The sequence below is a fragment of the Cyprinus carpio genome, chromosome B1 (genome assembly GCF_018340385.1).
Source record: "Cyprinus carpio isolate SPL01 chromosome B1, ASM1834038v1, whole genome shotgun sequence".
Taxonomy (NCBI): domain Eukaryota; kingdom Metazoa; phylum Chordata; class Actinopteri; order Cypriniformes; family Cyprinidae; genus Cyprinus; species Cyprinus carpio.
The window spans coordinates 16,253,573-16,269,086 of record NC_056597.1 but is presented as its reverse complement, the minus strand read 5'-3'; the positions used below and the strand labels follow the sequence as shown (position 1 = coordinate 16,269,086).

At 34.5% G+C, this 15,514-nt stretch overlaps 1 protein-coding gene across 2 annotated transcripts; it reads left to right on the top strand.

The window, feature by feature from the left end:
* The first annotated feature begins 2,830 nt into the window (after window positions 1-2,830).
* Window positions 2,831-15,506, top strand: LOC109068429 (heparan-alpha-glucosaminide N-acetyltransferase-like). Of its 2 annotated transcripts, XM_042716732.1 has the most exons (19): window positions 2,917-3,055; window positions 3,472-3,659; window positions 3,933-4,048; window positions 5,015-5,150; window positions 5,271-5,390; window positions 5,803-5,872; window positions 5,993-6,062; window positions 6,289-6,386; window positions 6,759-6,835; window positions 7,938-7,968; window positions 8,732-8,892; window positions 9,917-10,032; window positions 10,805-10,926; window positions 11,366-11,492; window positions 11,638-11,724; window positions 11,944-12,021; window positions 12,895-12,965; window positions 13,174-13,286; window positions 14,205-15,506. In XM_042716732.1, the coding sequence occupies exons 3-19, from the start codon at window positions 3,968-3,970 to the stop codon at window positions 14,384-14,386; spliced, it is 1,740 nt and encodes a 579-aa protein (XP_042572666.1). In that variant the 5' UTR covers window positions 2,917-3,055; window positions 3,472-3,659; window positions 3,933-3,967; the 3' UTR covers window positions 14,387-15,506. The 2 variants fall into 2 exon arrangements, with proteins under 2 accessions (XP_042572665.1, XP_042572666.1); XM_042716731.1 differs by lacking the exon at window positions 3,472-3,659 and having other exon boundaries at window positions 2,831-3,055; window positions 5,015-5,152; window positions 5,273-5,390.
* Window positions 15,507-15,514: the final 8 nt, after the last annotated feature.

Genomic DNA, 15,514 nt, shown 5'->3' with positions numbered 1-15,514 from the left:
GGTTTGAAAGTGACCGCTGTCAGCTGTGCTTCATACATCACTGCAGTATTGATAATTGACAACTGACTTTTTTTGGCTGTGAAATTTCACTATTGTGACCACACCTTTACAACACTTTAACAATGTTATTTGCATATTTATTGCTTAATGAATGTTTGTCCATGGTTATGTTGCCTGATAAATATGCTAGTTGCAATTTGTTAAACATATTAACTGCATCATTAAATGCTGAAGCTGAACACAGCATGTGAAATTTCATCTGTACAAAGTGCATGTATATTTAATGAGCCAACCATTTATTTCAGTTTAGTTTATGATTAGATATCTGATGCCGATGGCTAGTTTTTATGTCTGGACCCTTTCACAATGTATCCATGACATTGTATTTCAGGGTTTGTACTAAAAAAGTTTTTCAAACATGCAGATTTTATTATTATTATTATTTATTTTTTTTATTTTTACTGTTAATATTCATTTTGTAGAGTCTTTATTTTCAAATTTCCACAGACCCCCTAGCACCCCCCTAGAACCCTAGTTAGAAATCCCATGGTCTTTACTAAAGTTATACCAAGATACTGGCTGATGTAATAGAATATCTAACGTTTTGAGGAACTCGCCTGAATTAAAATCGAGGAACTTGCCCCTGAAGGCAGTTTCAATGAGCCGGAGTTCTTTGAAGAACAGAGCTGCTCAGGGAGGATGATGTTTTCCAAGGATTTCTTCGTCCCAGTGGAATATAGAAATGCTGCTCTAGTTATGGAAACAGCTCACTTACTTTTAAAATTTTTATACTTCTCCACCATTTTCACTGTCCCCTTCATTTCCAGTAGCTTTAGAACGCCAGGGATGTCCAAACATTTCTCACTCCAGCATGTTAACATTTTGTTCACTCTTTGGATAGTCTAAGCAATCTGGAAACATGCCTAAAGTAGAATGAATATCAAACCAAGCATGCATGATTCCTAAATTCAAATGAATGCATTTGGTCATTTCTTCTTGGCTTAAAAATAGTACAGTTGTCTACTGCTTGCTCATGCATTGTTAAATTTCCAGAGTTACATTGGATTTACATCGGGCCCCATCATGGGCTTATGTTGTGTTGACACATTGAGTGTCTTTGAGACTTGCGCATTAAATCTAGCACTTTCTACAAGACACATGCATGTGGCCCTGTACACATTTAAAGACATTTTAGTGTTGTTTGTTTTGGTGCACACTGCACCATTATGAGTAACTTATCACACATTAAAAGATCATTCTCCTGTCAACTGTATTTATCTGTCTAGATATTTTGCTCTCCAATCCTGTTACTTTTAGTGCAGTGTTTCTAAAATCACAGGTAGACCCTAAATAATTTCAGTTATTAGACCTAAAGAAACTAAATAATTATAATTCACAAAAATGGGATGGCATGTTATATAATTGTCTAAAATAATTTACATATTGACCTCCGTTTATACTCCTCTGCCAGTTTACATGAAAACCAATGTCTAATTGCCCACTAACTGTGTTGACAGAGATTTTGCTGACCATGGTAGGTGATCATTAATTGAAGGCCATATTATTATCTTGAAGTTTCTTCAGGACTAAATACATAGCAAAAACATTGGGTTTAAATTAGGGAACACTATTACACAACTTATTAGCATACATATTACTAGCAGATTTTAGCATGGTATGGATATGATAATGTGAGTACTGATGGACTTACGTAAGTCATACTGTTGCTGCACAAAAAGCATATATAATAACCCGGAGCAGGTCTATACAGGTGGAGCTGGGGAAGGTAGAGGGTTTCAGAGGAATTCTGAAAGCACACTGCAAAATGCTGAATGAATGCTAACTACAGTAGCCATTTAAATGTAAAGCAGCAACCTCATTGGCTGCGTATACAACATGAACTAAAGCAAAGTATTTTAATGCTGTGAATATCATTCGTTTGTGTTAAGGACCCATCAGCCTGCACCATCTAGAGTTTCATGACAGAACTTGGCATTTGTGCCAAATGTCTATTCCTTATTGGTACTATTGTTATTTATAGAAATCAAATTCAGTCATTGATTGATTGATATTTTGTTATTTATTGTACATTTATGCATTCTGCAGTATTGCATTAGTGGTGGTAGCTACTTTCCAAGCACTTATTGGTGCAAACGCCGGTACAACAAATGGATATGGAGCATCTAAAGAGCTCATGCAAGTAGCTGTGCTTATTTCTCAGCTAACAATTTTTGGTTCCTAGAATGTTCCCAGAAAGTTCCCACTTTTTGTTTTTAAGATTTGTAATATTATTTTTTAAAGAATTATCTTCTCCTCACCAAGCCCGCATTTATTAGATCCAAAATACAGCAAAAACAGTAATATTGTGAAATATTTTTCTATTTAAAATAACAGCTTACTGTTTGAACATATTTTAAAATGTAATTTATTCCTGTGATTTCAAAGCTGAATTTTTAGTAATATACAAAATAAAAGATGAATAAACAAATAAATACATTTTAATAATAATAATAATAATAATAATAATAATAATAATAATAATAATAATAATAATAATAATAATAATGTAATGAATTGGTCGCGTTTCCACACCTAGTAAGCTTCCTACCTAGACAGCATGTGTGGGCGTCATAGGTGCGTTTAAACTTTTAAACCTATTTATGAACATCATTAACGCTTTCAAACAATTGTTCACACGGATTTTTTTTTTTTTTTTTTTGGTCTTTGTTGTGCTTTGAAATCGTCTCAAAAGCGTATCCGATGCCTCAGAAATGCTGCTTAGGTAGGTAGCGACCGCTAGCGTTTGAACACATCCAACGATTACCTTTTGTACTTTGACCCTCTTCTCTTCCACTACTTGCGGTACTAGGAAGGAGGGATCGGAAGTATGTTGTAATGAAAAAAGAGGAAATCTTTACATTAAGAAAAAACCGAAAGGAGGAGGCAGTGAGATCTGATGTTATGGCATCTGAAAGGGAATACAGATGGACTGTCTGTGCAGTGATTGTGCTTTTGATAGCTCTGTGTACAGCTCATGTGACAGATCGACCTGCCTGTGAGTGTCATTTACCGTAACACCAATGTTGTAACGTTATGTATCTGATAGACATTAAATACGAAACACATTTCTTAATGCCGTGGTTCCTTTTTTGTTTTTGTTTTTTGTTCGCTATACTAGTTATCTCGCCCAGCCAGCACCACTATTAGCTGTTTTTAGCCTATGCTAACTGTTCTTTATATTTAAACATCTGAGCATCTTATTGTGATTTACTTAACGTTAAATGTATATATGTTTATAATCTGAATTATATACACATTTTCTGTGTGTAAGACTTATTCTTTATCTTAGCCTTTTGTATTCTTGATTTAGAATATCTATATAGTATGATGCCACTATGTAACGTTATACAGCCAAAACAAATACATGTCACGTTAGGGGATTCATGGATTCAAAATTCCCTCGTTTGGCAGATCTGGGCAGTTTTATGGTGCTTCTTGTGAGGCAGATTATTGCAAGCATGTGACTGCAGGAGGTACAGAGTCACTATTGTAAAACTGCAGTAGTAGAGCGCACCAAAGCAGCTGACCATTTAGTTTCATTAGGAGACCTACAGTAAGGGTGAATTGAATTAGAGGCAGCAACTGAAGTCTACAGAGTGGTGAGTAGCCTATATTTGGGAAATGTTTCTATATGTTTTTTAAAGAAAATCTCTGTGGTTGTCACAAAACCTGGTGAACGACATTTTCAGACAGCATTTTTTGAGCATCAGTGGTATGTTGCACTCAAAGGATATCTAGTTAGACTGCTTTTGAGTGAGTTACTTGAGGTACATCACATGTATGTGTGTTTGTTTATGTCTTATTGTGAGGTAAAATGTATTTATGTTGCAAATTCTTCATAACTGGTGACACTGAAGTGGCTTTGCTTTCAGCCTCTCACCCCCACCGCAAAACTTCTGTGCTGAAGATGGATGAGGCGTCCCTTTCGGTTACCAATGAGATTGAGAATGACATGATGTTATATGTGGTTTCTGATCACTGTTACAAGGTATCAGATATACGTCTTCTGGGTATACATGCAATATAGCATTGATACTGAATACTGCCATAATGATAATGACATTTAATGTGCCTGTGTAATGCTGCTTAAAGGAATATTTCACCCAGAAATGAAAATGTGCTGAAAATGTACTCAACCTCAAGCCACACAATATGTCTATGAGTTTGTTTTCTCTTTAGAACAAGTTTGGAGAAATTTAGCATTACATCATCCTCTGTAATGAATGGGTGCCGTCAGAATGAGAGTTCAAACAGCTGATAAAGACATCACTGTAATCCATGACTTCAGTCCAACAATTCATTTTTATAAGAAACAAATCTTTCATTTTTATCTAGCGTTTTAACTTTAAACCATAGCTTCTGGAAAAAATAGGAGTCCATAATCCATAATAACGCTTCCTCCAGTGAAAAAGTCCACCCCCCTTGTCCTCTCATCAAAATTCACCAACACACCATATTTGCTTTTAATGTTTTTGCTTTTAAACAATGCTTGGTTTGTGCATAGTCCTCTCCTGATTCAGATGCATTTTTCACTGTAGAAAGCAAAGTAATATTATGAAAAGAAGACTTCTATTTTAGCTGGATACAACAGTTTGAAGTAAAAAACATCTTAATGATGAAATTCTTTATTACGAAAAACTTTTTGCTTAAAAAGACATTAATTCATGGACTGGAGTCATGTGGATTACTTGTGGATTATTCTGATGTTTTTAGCAGTTCTTTAAACTCTCAATCTGATGGCACCCATTCACTGCAGAGGATCCAGTGGTAAGCAAGTGATGTAGTGCTAAATTTCTCCAAATCTGTTCCGTTGAGGGGAAACATATTGAATGGCCTGAGGTGAGAGCATTTTCAGCAAATTCTCATTTTTGGGAGAACTGTTCCTTAAATGCTGTAGTATTGTTCCTACTGGACCTCTGTATCTCTGTGTTGTCTGTGCATTCGTGTACATTAGTGTTTGCCCAAGCTGTTGGGAATAATACCTGCAAGGCCAGCTTCTGGGACCCCCACTACGGTGGGGTTTGTTGTAGGCACACAACACGCACTGACACTGCAGCTCAACAGCACCTCTGCAAACTTGGAGCAATGCAAGTGAGTTAGACATCAATACATTTAACAGAACAATGAGTGTTTCAGACCAAAACATATTCACTGTTTATTATTATCAAGGCATTATTATCAGAAAATTTTTTTTTTGTGTGTGTTTCATTAAGTTAACTTCCACTTTGGGGAGCAGGGGAACTATTCTCTGTGGGTGAAGAACCTGAATGAGCCGTCACGGGTCAGCTGCTCAATGATCACTGATTCTGAGCCCATTAACAGCTACCTGCGTGAGTCAATTTTGCATCTGCAATTGAGTTTTTTTTATTTTTATCCTTTTGTTTTTTGTCTTTAAATGAATTCTTACTAGTGGTCAACCAGTATAAAATTTTTAAATCAGGGAAAATTCCAAATGGCTTTTTGCGTTCTTGAAGGGCATTTCGGGAAGAGGGTGCCATTTGTAGAGACGTTACAATCAAAAGTAAATAACAGAATACCTTCACGAAGGGCTCTTCCAGAAATCTGTTACATGAAATAGTCACTTCAAGGAAGTGATTTCCGTTTGATCTTGGATTATGAGTTCTTGTGATGCACTGTGAAGCAAAGTTGGGGTTGATTTCGACTACACATACAAATGTAAATAATGTATTTAAAATTAACCAAGCTTGGTAGATGAGTGTTTTTTTTCTTTACTTTTTCTAGCTATTTTGTTTGCTTTTCTGGTATTTGCTTTTCTGGCTGCATTATCTGCTATCTGGAACACAGTTAAAAGGTACAGACATTTTCAAATATAATTTTCACAATGTACTGATGACATTTCAACAATCCAGAACAGTTTGTTTCAGCTGCTCTATATAGAAAGCTTGTAAAATCGAGTTTTTCTATTTTTAAGACTGGATGTGGTGACAAATCTACTTCATCGCTTGGGGAGCACAGTGGAGACAGAGAGGCTGATAAACTCAGTAAGAGTGCTATTCACTTATTTTATACCTTTTTTTTTTTTGCACTCTAAATATTGTCTATGCATTATTTACACATCTTCCAAAAAGAAATGCAAAGCACCAAATATAAAGTTTCTGTCGTAGTTCAAACATGGCATCATGCTTGATTTAGTGTTGGAAATTTTTTTTCTTTTTTTTCTCATTAATTTACACTCTCTTGCTCTTTTTCTCCCTCTCTTCTCTGCAGGAGCTTGGCACTCCAAACAGATTGATAGATGCCTCTATGGAATCGATAATTCCTGCCACTACAGGACGGAGGCTTCGTTCTTTGGATACTTTCCGTGGGTATGGTGGTCTTTCACTAATTGTTTTGGGTCCAATGTGCTTGAGATGGGAATTGAAATATTCAGGTGAAAATGATCTTGCATATAAGCTGCTACTTTTGCATACTGTGAAGCTGGTTGTCAAAGGTCATTTGCATGTTATTTCTCATTATCCTGAAATAGAATGATTAAATTTGAACTTGTTAAAACAAGGTTATCTTGGCTTGTAACCTTACCTAAGAATTGGAACTTAATATTACAGTTATTTTAATGTCTGGTGTTGTATTTCAGTCGGTTTGATTTGTAGGAATTCAATTGCATTATTAATTGTGGTTTGGTTTAATTCCAGATGTCTGTTAAGACAGAAATGACCCTCACTCTGTTTTCTCCACAGCCTTGCACTGGTCATTATGGTGTTTGTCAACTACGGAGGTGGACGTTACTGGTTCTTTAGGCATGAAAGTTGGAATGGTAAACTAATATCTTTCTTTACAGTAGCAACTAGCATGTTTTCAAGCATCAGAGCTCAGAGGGTCTATTATTGATAACAGTGTTCATTTATAATTTTAGTATATGAATTCAAAGCTGGCCAAGGCTGCATTTATTTGCTCAAATTACAGTAATTAGTAGGGGAAGTCGTGGCCTAGTGGTTAGAGAGTTAGACTCCTAAACCTAAGGTTGTGGGTTCGAGTCTCGGGCCGGCAATACCACGACTGAGGTGCTCTTGAGCAAGGCACCGAACCCCCAACTGCTCCCCGGGAGCCGCAGCATAAATGGCTGCCCACTGCTCCGGGAGTGTGTTCACGGTGTGTGTGTTCACTGCTGTGTGTGTGCAATTTGGATGGGTTAAATGCAGAGCACGAATTCTGAGTATGGGTCACCATACTTGGCTGTATGTCATGTCACTTGCACTATATTCATTTTTTTAATTAACAGTAAAATTGTGTAGTATTAGTAAAATAAAATTACTTTTATAGTAAAAAAAGTAATCTATTCCTGTCATGGCAAAACTAAATTTCCAGCAGCCCTTACATCAGTCTTCGTTGTCACATGATCCTACAGAAATCACAATTATCATTATTATCAATTGATGCTCAATAATGATTGTTATTATTATCAATGTTGAAACCGTTTTTGCTGCTTAATATTGTTGTAAAAACTGACTGTAACTTTTGATCAATTTAATACATATTTGCTGAAAAACAAACAAACAGACATTAATGTCAACAATGGTAATAAGAAATCTTTTCTCAGCACCGAATCAGCATATTAGAATGATTTCTGAAGGATCATTTGACACTGAAGACTGGAGTAATGACTGCTGAAAATTCAACTTTGCTATCGCAGGAATAAATTATATTTTAAAATATATTAAAACAGTTATTTTGAATTGTAAAAAAGCCTTGGCGAGCATAAGAGATTTATTTTAAAAACATTAAAAAGTGTAAAATATTCCAAACTTTTGGCTGACAGTGTATATATTTAGAATAGGTCTGAAAAGCGCTTGTTATGAATTTAATAGACCGTGGTTTGACAGCAGGAAGTGATATCTGATGCGTTCTTCCTCTTGCAGGGCTCACAGTGGCTGATCTCGTGTTTCCTTGGTAAGACAATCCGATGTCACAAATGACTGATTCCTCACACTGCATGCATATAGAGCAGCTTCCTTACACTCTGCTTGAGCTGTTTATCAGACATCAGCGCTGGCATCAGCTATAGTATATCTGAGCCAAGCATGGGCACTTATCACTGTGGCACAAATGAAGTGGCATATCAGTCAGCACAGTTTCACAGTGGAACTAAACCCAATAACCGTGTTTTCTGCTGTGCAGCTGAAGAAAGTGTCTGCACCACTGCTACTCAGGTTTACATCTTTGTGAGGTATTAGGAAGCCTTTATGAAATGAGCAACAATAACATTGTTCCAAACCATTTTTTAAATTTTAAAAGCCGGGTTTTATACAAGTATTTGAGCATGTATTTGAATGCTTGTGAACATTTTTCAATTTTTACACAGTATATAACGACAACATATAGCATATATATATTTGGACTTTAGAAAAAAAGTTTTTTATTTTTTTATTTTTTATTAACAAATCAACATTTTTTAATACAAAGGCCTTAACTTGTAAATGTTGCTAAAAGGAAAAAGGAAACCAGTGGGAAATGGGATCTTAACATGACAAAGACTGCAGACAAATGTGTGCTGCACATGTTGAAGAGAAATTGTTTTTCACACAATTCTGTTTGTGGACGATGCTTAATCTGTGTGTTGGAAATCATGTCAGAAAGTAACACTTTCTGAAATGGGTATCCTTTTTCTCTCTCTCCCATTCTGTCTTACTTTGTGTCATTTTTGTCTTCACAGGTTTGTGTTTATTATGGGTACTTCTATTGGTTTGTCCCTGAGCGGTTCATTGCGCAGAGGTGTCAAACGCACTCATCTGCAGTGGAGGATTTTCTGGAGGAGCTTACAACTATTTCTTTTCGGAGTCATCATCGTCAATCCTAACTACTGCCAAGGACCCTGTGAGTGGTAACACATTTTCCTTCTGTTGCTTCTTAAAAATGAAAAACCCAATCTCTAGCCCAATGCCTGTACAAATTCTACATTAGTTTATAAACGAAATACAGTGTCATGAAACACATCAGTATGAAAGCTGATACAAAGTAAGTTTCTCACTGTTAAATTACATGCATATAACAATTCCCTATGAAATCAAAATTGGAGGAATTTTTGGCCTATTTCTGTAACTTTTTTTTTTTTTTAATACAGAACAATGGATCAACAATGCTGATAATTTATTAAATATTCAGTATTGACTTGACTCATGCATGCATATCAAATCTAGAATTTCTTCTCCAATAAAATGCTCTTTTAACAAGATTACAATCTTCCTCCAAGTACACTGTAAAACATGGAATGAGCTATTTACTTAAAAAAATTAAGGTAACAATATTACACAATATTTTTGAGTAGTTTTTCAGGCTTTATTTTGTGAGTGCGTTCACAACACTCCAGTGACGCAGCTGACGTACGAGCAGCGGTCGTAAATAAAGTCGTTATTTTTGGACCAAAATGTATTTTTGTGTCTTACGGGTTTGGAACGACATGAAGGGTGAGTCATTAATGACATAATTTAAATTTTTGGGTGAACTAACCCTTTAAAGACAATTTAGTGCTGGGCAATGGGATTAATCGCATCCCAAATTAAAGTTTTTGTGTACATAATATATGTGTGTGTACTGTGTATATTTATCATCTATAAAAAAACAGAAAATATGTTATGTTTATATATTAAATATATAATATACATTATATGATATACATTATATACATTATATGAATATAATTATATACATGTAAGTACATGTAAATATTTTCTAAATATATACTGTATGTATGTGTCTATATATACATAATAAATATATACAGTACACGCATATATTATATAAACAAAAACTTTTATTCTGGATGTGATTAATCGTTGTCTAGCACTATTAAAAATATAAATGCTGATTTTTTTATGCATGTGTCCATGTATCTGTAAAGTGTCTTGGGATTCTCTGCGTATTCCTGGCGTATTACAGCGTCTGGGCTTCACATATCTCGTTGTCGCTATCTTGGATCTTATGGTGGCACGGGACCGACTTACCAACTTGTCAAGTGTGAGTCAAGCTATCCTTCTCTGCACGTAATATGACACATAATCATAAAATATTACTACAATTTAAATTAAATTTGAATCTATTTTAAAATGTACTTGATTCCTTTGATGACAAAGCTGAATTTTCAGCATTATTTCATTAGAAATCATTCTGATATGCTGATTTGCTGCTATTATTATCATCAATGTTGAAAGCAGTTTTTACTGCTTAATATTTTTGTGAAATTTGATACACTACCAATTAACTACCAGCCTTTTATTCCGTGAGGACGCATTAAATAAAAAATGACAGTAAAGACTTCAATAATGTCATAGTGATACAAAATCTGTTTCAAATAAATATTGTTTTTTATTATTATAACTTGAATGATATCTGAAGGATCATTTGACACTGAAGACTGGAGTAATCATGCTGAAAATTCAACTTTGCCATCACAGGAAAAAATTGCATTAAAAAATATATTCAAATAGCTCTTTTAAAATGTAACAATATTTCACAATATTACTGTATTTTTTGATAAACTAAATGCAGCTGTAATAAACTTAATTAAAAATTTATAAAAAAAACAAAAAAAAAACCATGGGATTACTCCAAACTTTTGTACAGCAGTTTGAATAAAATATATAAAATTTTAAGTGATAAATGTAAAAATGTAATTTTTCTTATTTTTACTATTTGTACTGCATGTCCACAAACTGACATTTACTCCCACATGTAATTATTTTTAATTGTAATAATAATTGAAATTTCCCAATCTTCTTGTTGTTCCCAGGAAACATGCTGGTATTCGGTGCATGATGTCTGCCTCTACTGGCCCGCATGGCTAATTGTGATTGCCTTAGAGGCAATATGGTTATGTTTGACCTTCCTCCTCCCAGTCCCAGACTGCCCAACGTAAGTACAATCCTACTCATTATATGAGTCTTCCATTTATTAAGACCTGCCTAAATATCTGTCCCCATATCCCCTGCCTTATTTGCAATCATGAAAGGATCACTCTGCAGAATCTACCCTTTTCTGCCTTGTTAAAATTACAAGAAATTGCATAAATAGACCTATCAGTAAGATACCATAAAGATTAGATGTGACTGCTTTTTTCCTGATTAATTATAAAGCAATTTCTTTCATTTATTCTTATTTACATTGTTCAACATAATGTTATTAGTCAGATGTAATTAGTTATATTGCATAGATATGGGATATGTAAATTAAAATGAATATGCAAATGAAAGTGTTTTGAATAGCATGATTCATGTCAATCTATTTGCTATACATGATGCACATTTTGTGTGGGAATTGCTATATTTTTTCTGTTGTTGTCTCTCTCCTGCAGTGGTTATTTGGGTCCAGGGGGCATTGGTGACTTTGGCCAGTACCAAAACTGCACCGGTGGAGCTGCAGGTTACATTGATCGCTGGCTGCTGGGAAATAACCATATTTACCAGACGCCTTCATCCCGGGTAAACAGAGACCAAAACAATGAGGACTGGTTGTCATTCTGACAGACATGTGTAGTCACTATTTGCTAGAGCCGCAGCTAATTTCCGTCTCTTACTTTGGCACTCACCGATACACTTCATTGTGTTTTTGTGTGCCTATATCTAGGTTGTATACCAGTCTGTGGTGCCCTTTGACCCTGAGGGTGTTTTGGGAAGCATCAACTCCGTATTAATGGCATTTTTGGGTCTTCAGGTGAGACAGACTTCTGTTTCCTTATACAGCACTTGTTTCTCATAGCAGCATCAGTGATTCTTCTCCCCCCTCCTCTTACTGTATCAGTATCAGCAGTGCAGTCACATGCTTCATGCAAACTATTTTTGTTCTGCAGTGCTTACAGGAATCACATCTAATAATTGTCCTGCCCTATTGCATCATTTTTTTTTGTTTGTTTGTTTATTGTGTGGGTTTCAGGCAGGGAAAATTCTGCTGCATTACAGAGACCAACACAGGCAAATAATCACACGATTTCTCATTTGGGGATTCATACTGGTATGTTTGTTTATTATTTGTTATTATTGTTTGTTTTTGCTAACACTTTATATAATAACTTTCATTAATAATTACAATTATACTACTGTTCAAAAGTTTGGGTGTTAAGATATTATACATTATACAATACATTAATAATAGTTTTAATAATATACATTATACAACACATTAATAATAGTTTTAATAATATACATTATACAATACATTAATAATATTTTTATTCAGCAAGACATTTATAATGTTACAAACTATTTCTGTTTCAAATAAATGCTGTTCTTTTGAACTTTTGACCTATTCATCAAACAATCCTGTAAAAATGCATTCCGGGTTCCACAACAATATTAAGCAGCACACCTGTTTTCAACATTGATAATAATAAGGAATGTTTCTTTAGCAGCAAATCAGCATATAAGAATGATTTCTGTAGGATCACGTGACACTGAAGACTGAAGGAATGGCTGCTGCAAATTCAGTTTTGTCATCACACGAAAAAAGAACATTTTTAAAATATATTATAATACGAAATAAATTGTAATTATATTTCATAGTATTACTGTTTTTACGGTAATAATTATAATATATGCCGAAAGTGAAATAAATAAAGAATAACATTGCCTGTCATTAGTACAATAGAGAATACAACAGGGTGATATCAGGGATATATTTTGTGATAACGAGTTCATTATGCCACTTTTTACACAGCTACAATTAACTTTAACCAGTTTTTTATTTCTTTTCTCTTTTACAAAAACTGGATTAACTGGCAGATGATTCAAATATAATGTGAAATTCACACAGTGAATCAATATTTAAATAAAGCTTTGTTAGAGGTTTAAAATTGTGGGAATCTCATGCTGTCTAACTTTGCATTAAGGAATCATCTCAGCTGTATTGACCAAGTGCTCCAGAAATGACGGTTTCATCCCTGTCAACAAAAACTTGTGGTAAACTCGAGTCTTGTTTGCGTGTATCTGTAGTTTTATTCATTATAATTTTTAAAAAAGATATTATTTTTTATTTGTGGTCAGAAAAATCATCTTTTTATGACAGCACTTCCAGAAGCAGGAAGTATAATACCAGATTTGCTGACTGATTAGAAGAGGAATGTATTGTATGCTGTATGATTCATGGCTTCTGTCTTGTGACTTTCAGGTCTTTGTCCTATGTTACGACTCTCAGCTGTTTTGCTTTTGTGGCGCTGGTAGTTTTTTACTATTTGGTGGATGTAAAGAAGTGGTGGTCTGGCGCTCCCTTCTACTACCCTGGTAAGCTCTTAAGACTTGAGGTTCCACAGCCAGAATGAATGTACCTAAACTTATGCCTGCACCCAAAATTTCTTTATTTGGCTCTTGTGTTTAAGAGTTGACTCTTGTAAGTTAATTATTATCATTGTGACAGTAACAAACCTCAGCACTCAAGGGGCGATAGAGTTACCTTAAAAATGCCTGTGCCATTAAACTGGATTTGGTGTTATTCAGGTAGCTAGCTATAATCATGTTGACAGTTTAACCAAAGTGAAAAAAGAAGACGGTGTTAACCCTGTCTGCACGATAAATTGTGTTTTAATGTGATCATGATTTCGGTTTATCTCGATTTTTTTAACCATAATCGTCTGCAGTTTTCACTGGATATTTCTCCTCAAAATGTTTCATTTGAGATTTGTTTTATCTTGCATTGGTAACAAACCTCCACAAGCTTTCTTTGTTGCGGTTGCCAGATGTAAATAGTTTAAATTCCCCATTCAGAGCTTTTCTCTTAAATGAATGCATTTTCTGTCCTGTGGTTTACTTAAACTCTTTCCAACCTGGCAACCATGTGCATACATTGTTGCTGCAATACATAAAAAGTGCTGATGATGTAAGTTGGAGTCTGGCCACTGATATTTTGCTCAAATTAAAGAGTAATAAATTCAGTTGGTTTTCTTTTATGCGGCTGATTGCTGCAGCTAAATATATGAGCAAATCATGCAAGTTGATGTTTTCTTGATTTGTGCATTCTCTTGATGTGAAATTGCAATAATTCTATTAAAAAAATTATTAATTTTGATTATATTTTCTGAACAAAATATTCACCATTAACAGTTTAACCATTATAATGCATCCCTAGTTTATGCTAACTAACACTATTCCGCATACTTGTGTTTGTTTTGTGAATTGCTTTCAAGTTTACCTTTTATTTGGCAGGTATGAATTCCATTTTGGTGTATGTGGGTCATGAAGTGTTTGAGGAATATTTCCCTTTTCGTTGGAAAATGGCCAATAGCCAATCACACGCAGAGCACCTGGCACAGAACCTTGTGGCCACCTCCATATGGGTGATCATAGCCTATCTCCTCTACAGGAAGAAGATCTTCTGGAAGATTTGAAAGTGTATCTCTGTCCTCAGATTTTAGGAGCTGCTCTTCATTGTGAAAGATGATTTGGATATTTTTAGTTGTAGAAAATCAGCAGATCTCGGAACATCTGTGCAGAGACTAAAACTCACACATGAGTTATTTGTGAAGAGCAGAAAGAAGAAAAAAAGAAGAGCATGTGACTATGCCAAGATATCTCTGTGGACTCAACAAAGCCCTCAGAATGAATGCCAAAATGCCTAGACCAGATTCTGCTAAAATTGAATTCAGTCAACTCGTTTGGGTTAATGAATGACATTTTGAAGCTCAATGATGGATTATGATTGATTATGGAATTTCCTAAATTATGATATGAAAGAATTCTAAAAGTCTCGGGACCAATTTAAATTTAATGAAGGTATTGATGTATGCAATTATGAAACTAAAAGCAAATGAGAAGGGGAATAGAACCCCAGATTATCAAAAAAATAAATAAAAGGTCTTCCATCAAAGTCTACAAAATGTGCTGAAACATCCAGTCTTATCCAGGCAAAATATTATTACACAATTTTATGTTTAAGTTTTAATGTAATCAATGCTAGGATTGGGTTGTTTTACTATTTTTTTTTTTTTTTTTTTCAGTGGACTTTCTGTCTCTGATACTGTGGTTTTATTCTTTATATCTTAAGATGAAAGTATTACAGTTAAAATGATGTATGCTAGTGAGAGAAAAAGAGTGTATGTTCTACCTTCTCAAAAACTCAGGAGATTTGCACAACATGGAGTGCCAAATGTAGTGTACAGTACTTTATGGTTTCTCAGATTAAACGGTGTCCTTGTTTATTACAGTTTACCAATAACTTAACTGTTACCTCTGTCACATAAATCAAATTATTGAGAAAAAAAAAAAAAAAAAAAAACACTAATCACTGACATATTTCCCATACACATTGCTGCTTGAAAAAAAAAATTGTTCCAAGAGGTGGGAAAATATTGATCTATCATATCTGTTGCCAGCTCGCGAAATCAATTCCATCTTTGTAATGGATAATGGATATTTTATACACGTATGAACTATGTTTCCTCATGTATATCTTTATTTTATACTTATCAACATGGAATGTGGTAAAAATAAAACTTTTTTTCTTCTCTTTTTTTTTT

Bases quoted from the DNA above. Each gene is read 5' to 3' on its own strand.
- LOC109068429 (XM_042716731.1), top strand. From the start codon at position 2,896: ATGAAAAAAGAGGAAATCTTTACATTAAGAAAAAACCGAAAGGAGGAG. The intron at 4,049-5,014 runs GTATCAGATATA...CGTGTACATTAG, and splicing joins TTTCTGATCACTGTTACAAG to TGTTTGCCCAAGCTGTTGGG. The intron at 8,893-9,916 runs GTGAGTGGTAAC...GTATCTGTAAAG, and splicing joins TAACTACTGCCAAGGACCCT to TGTCTTGGGATTCTCTGCGT.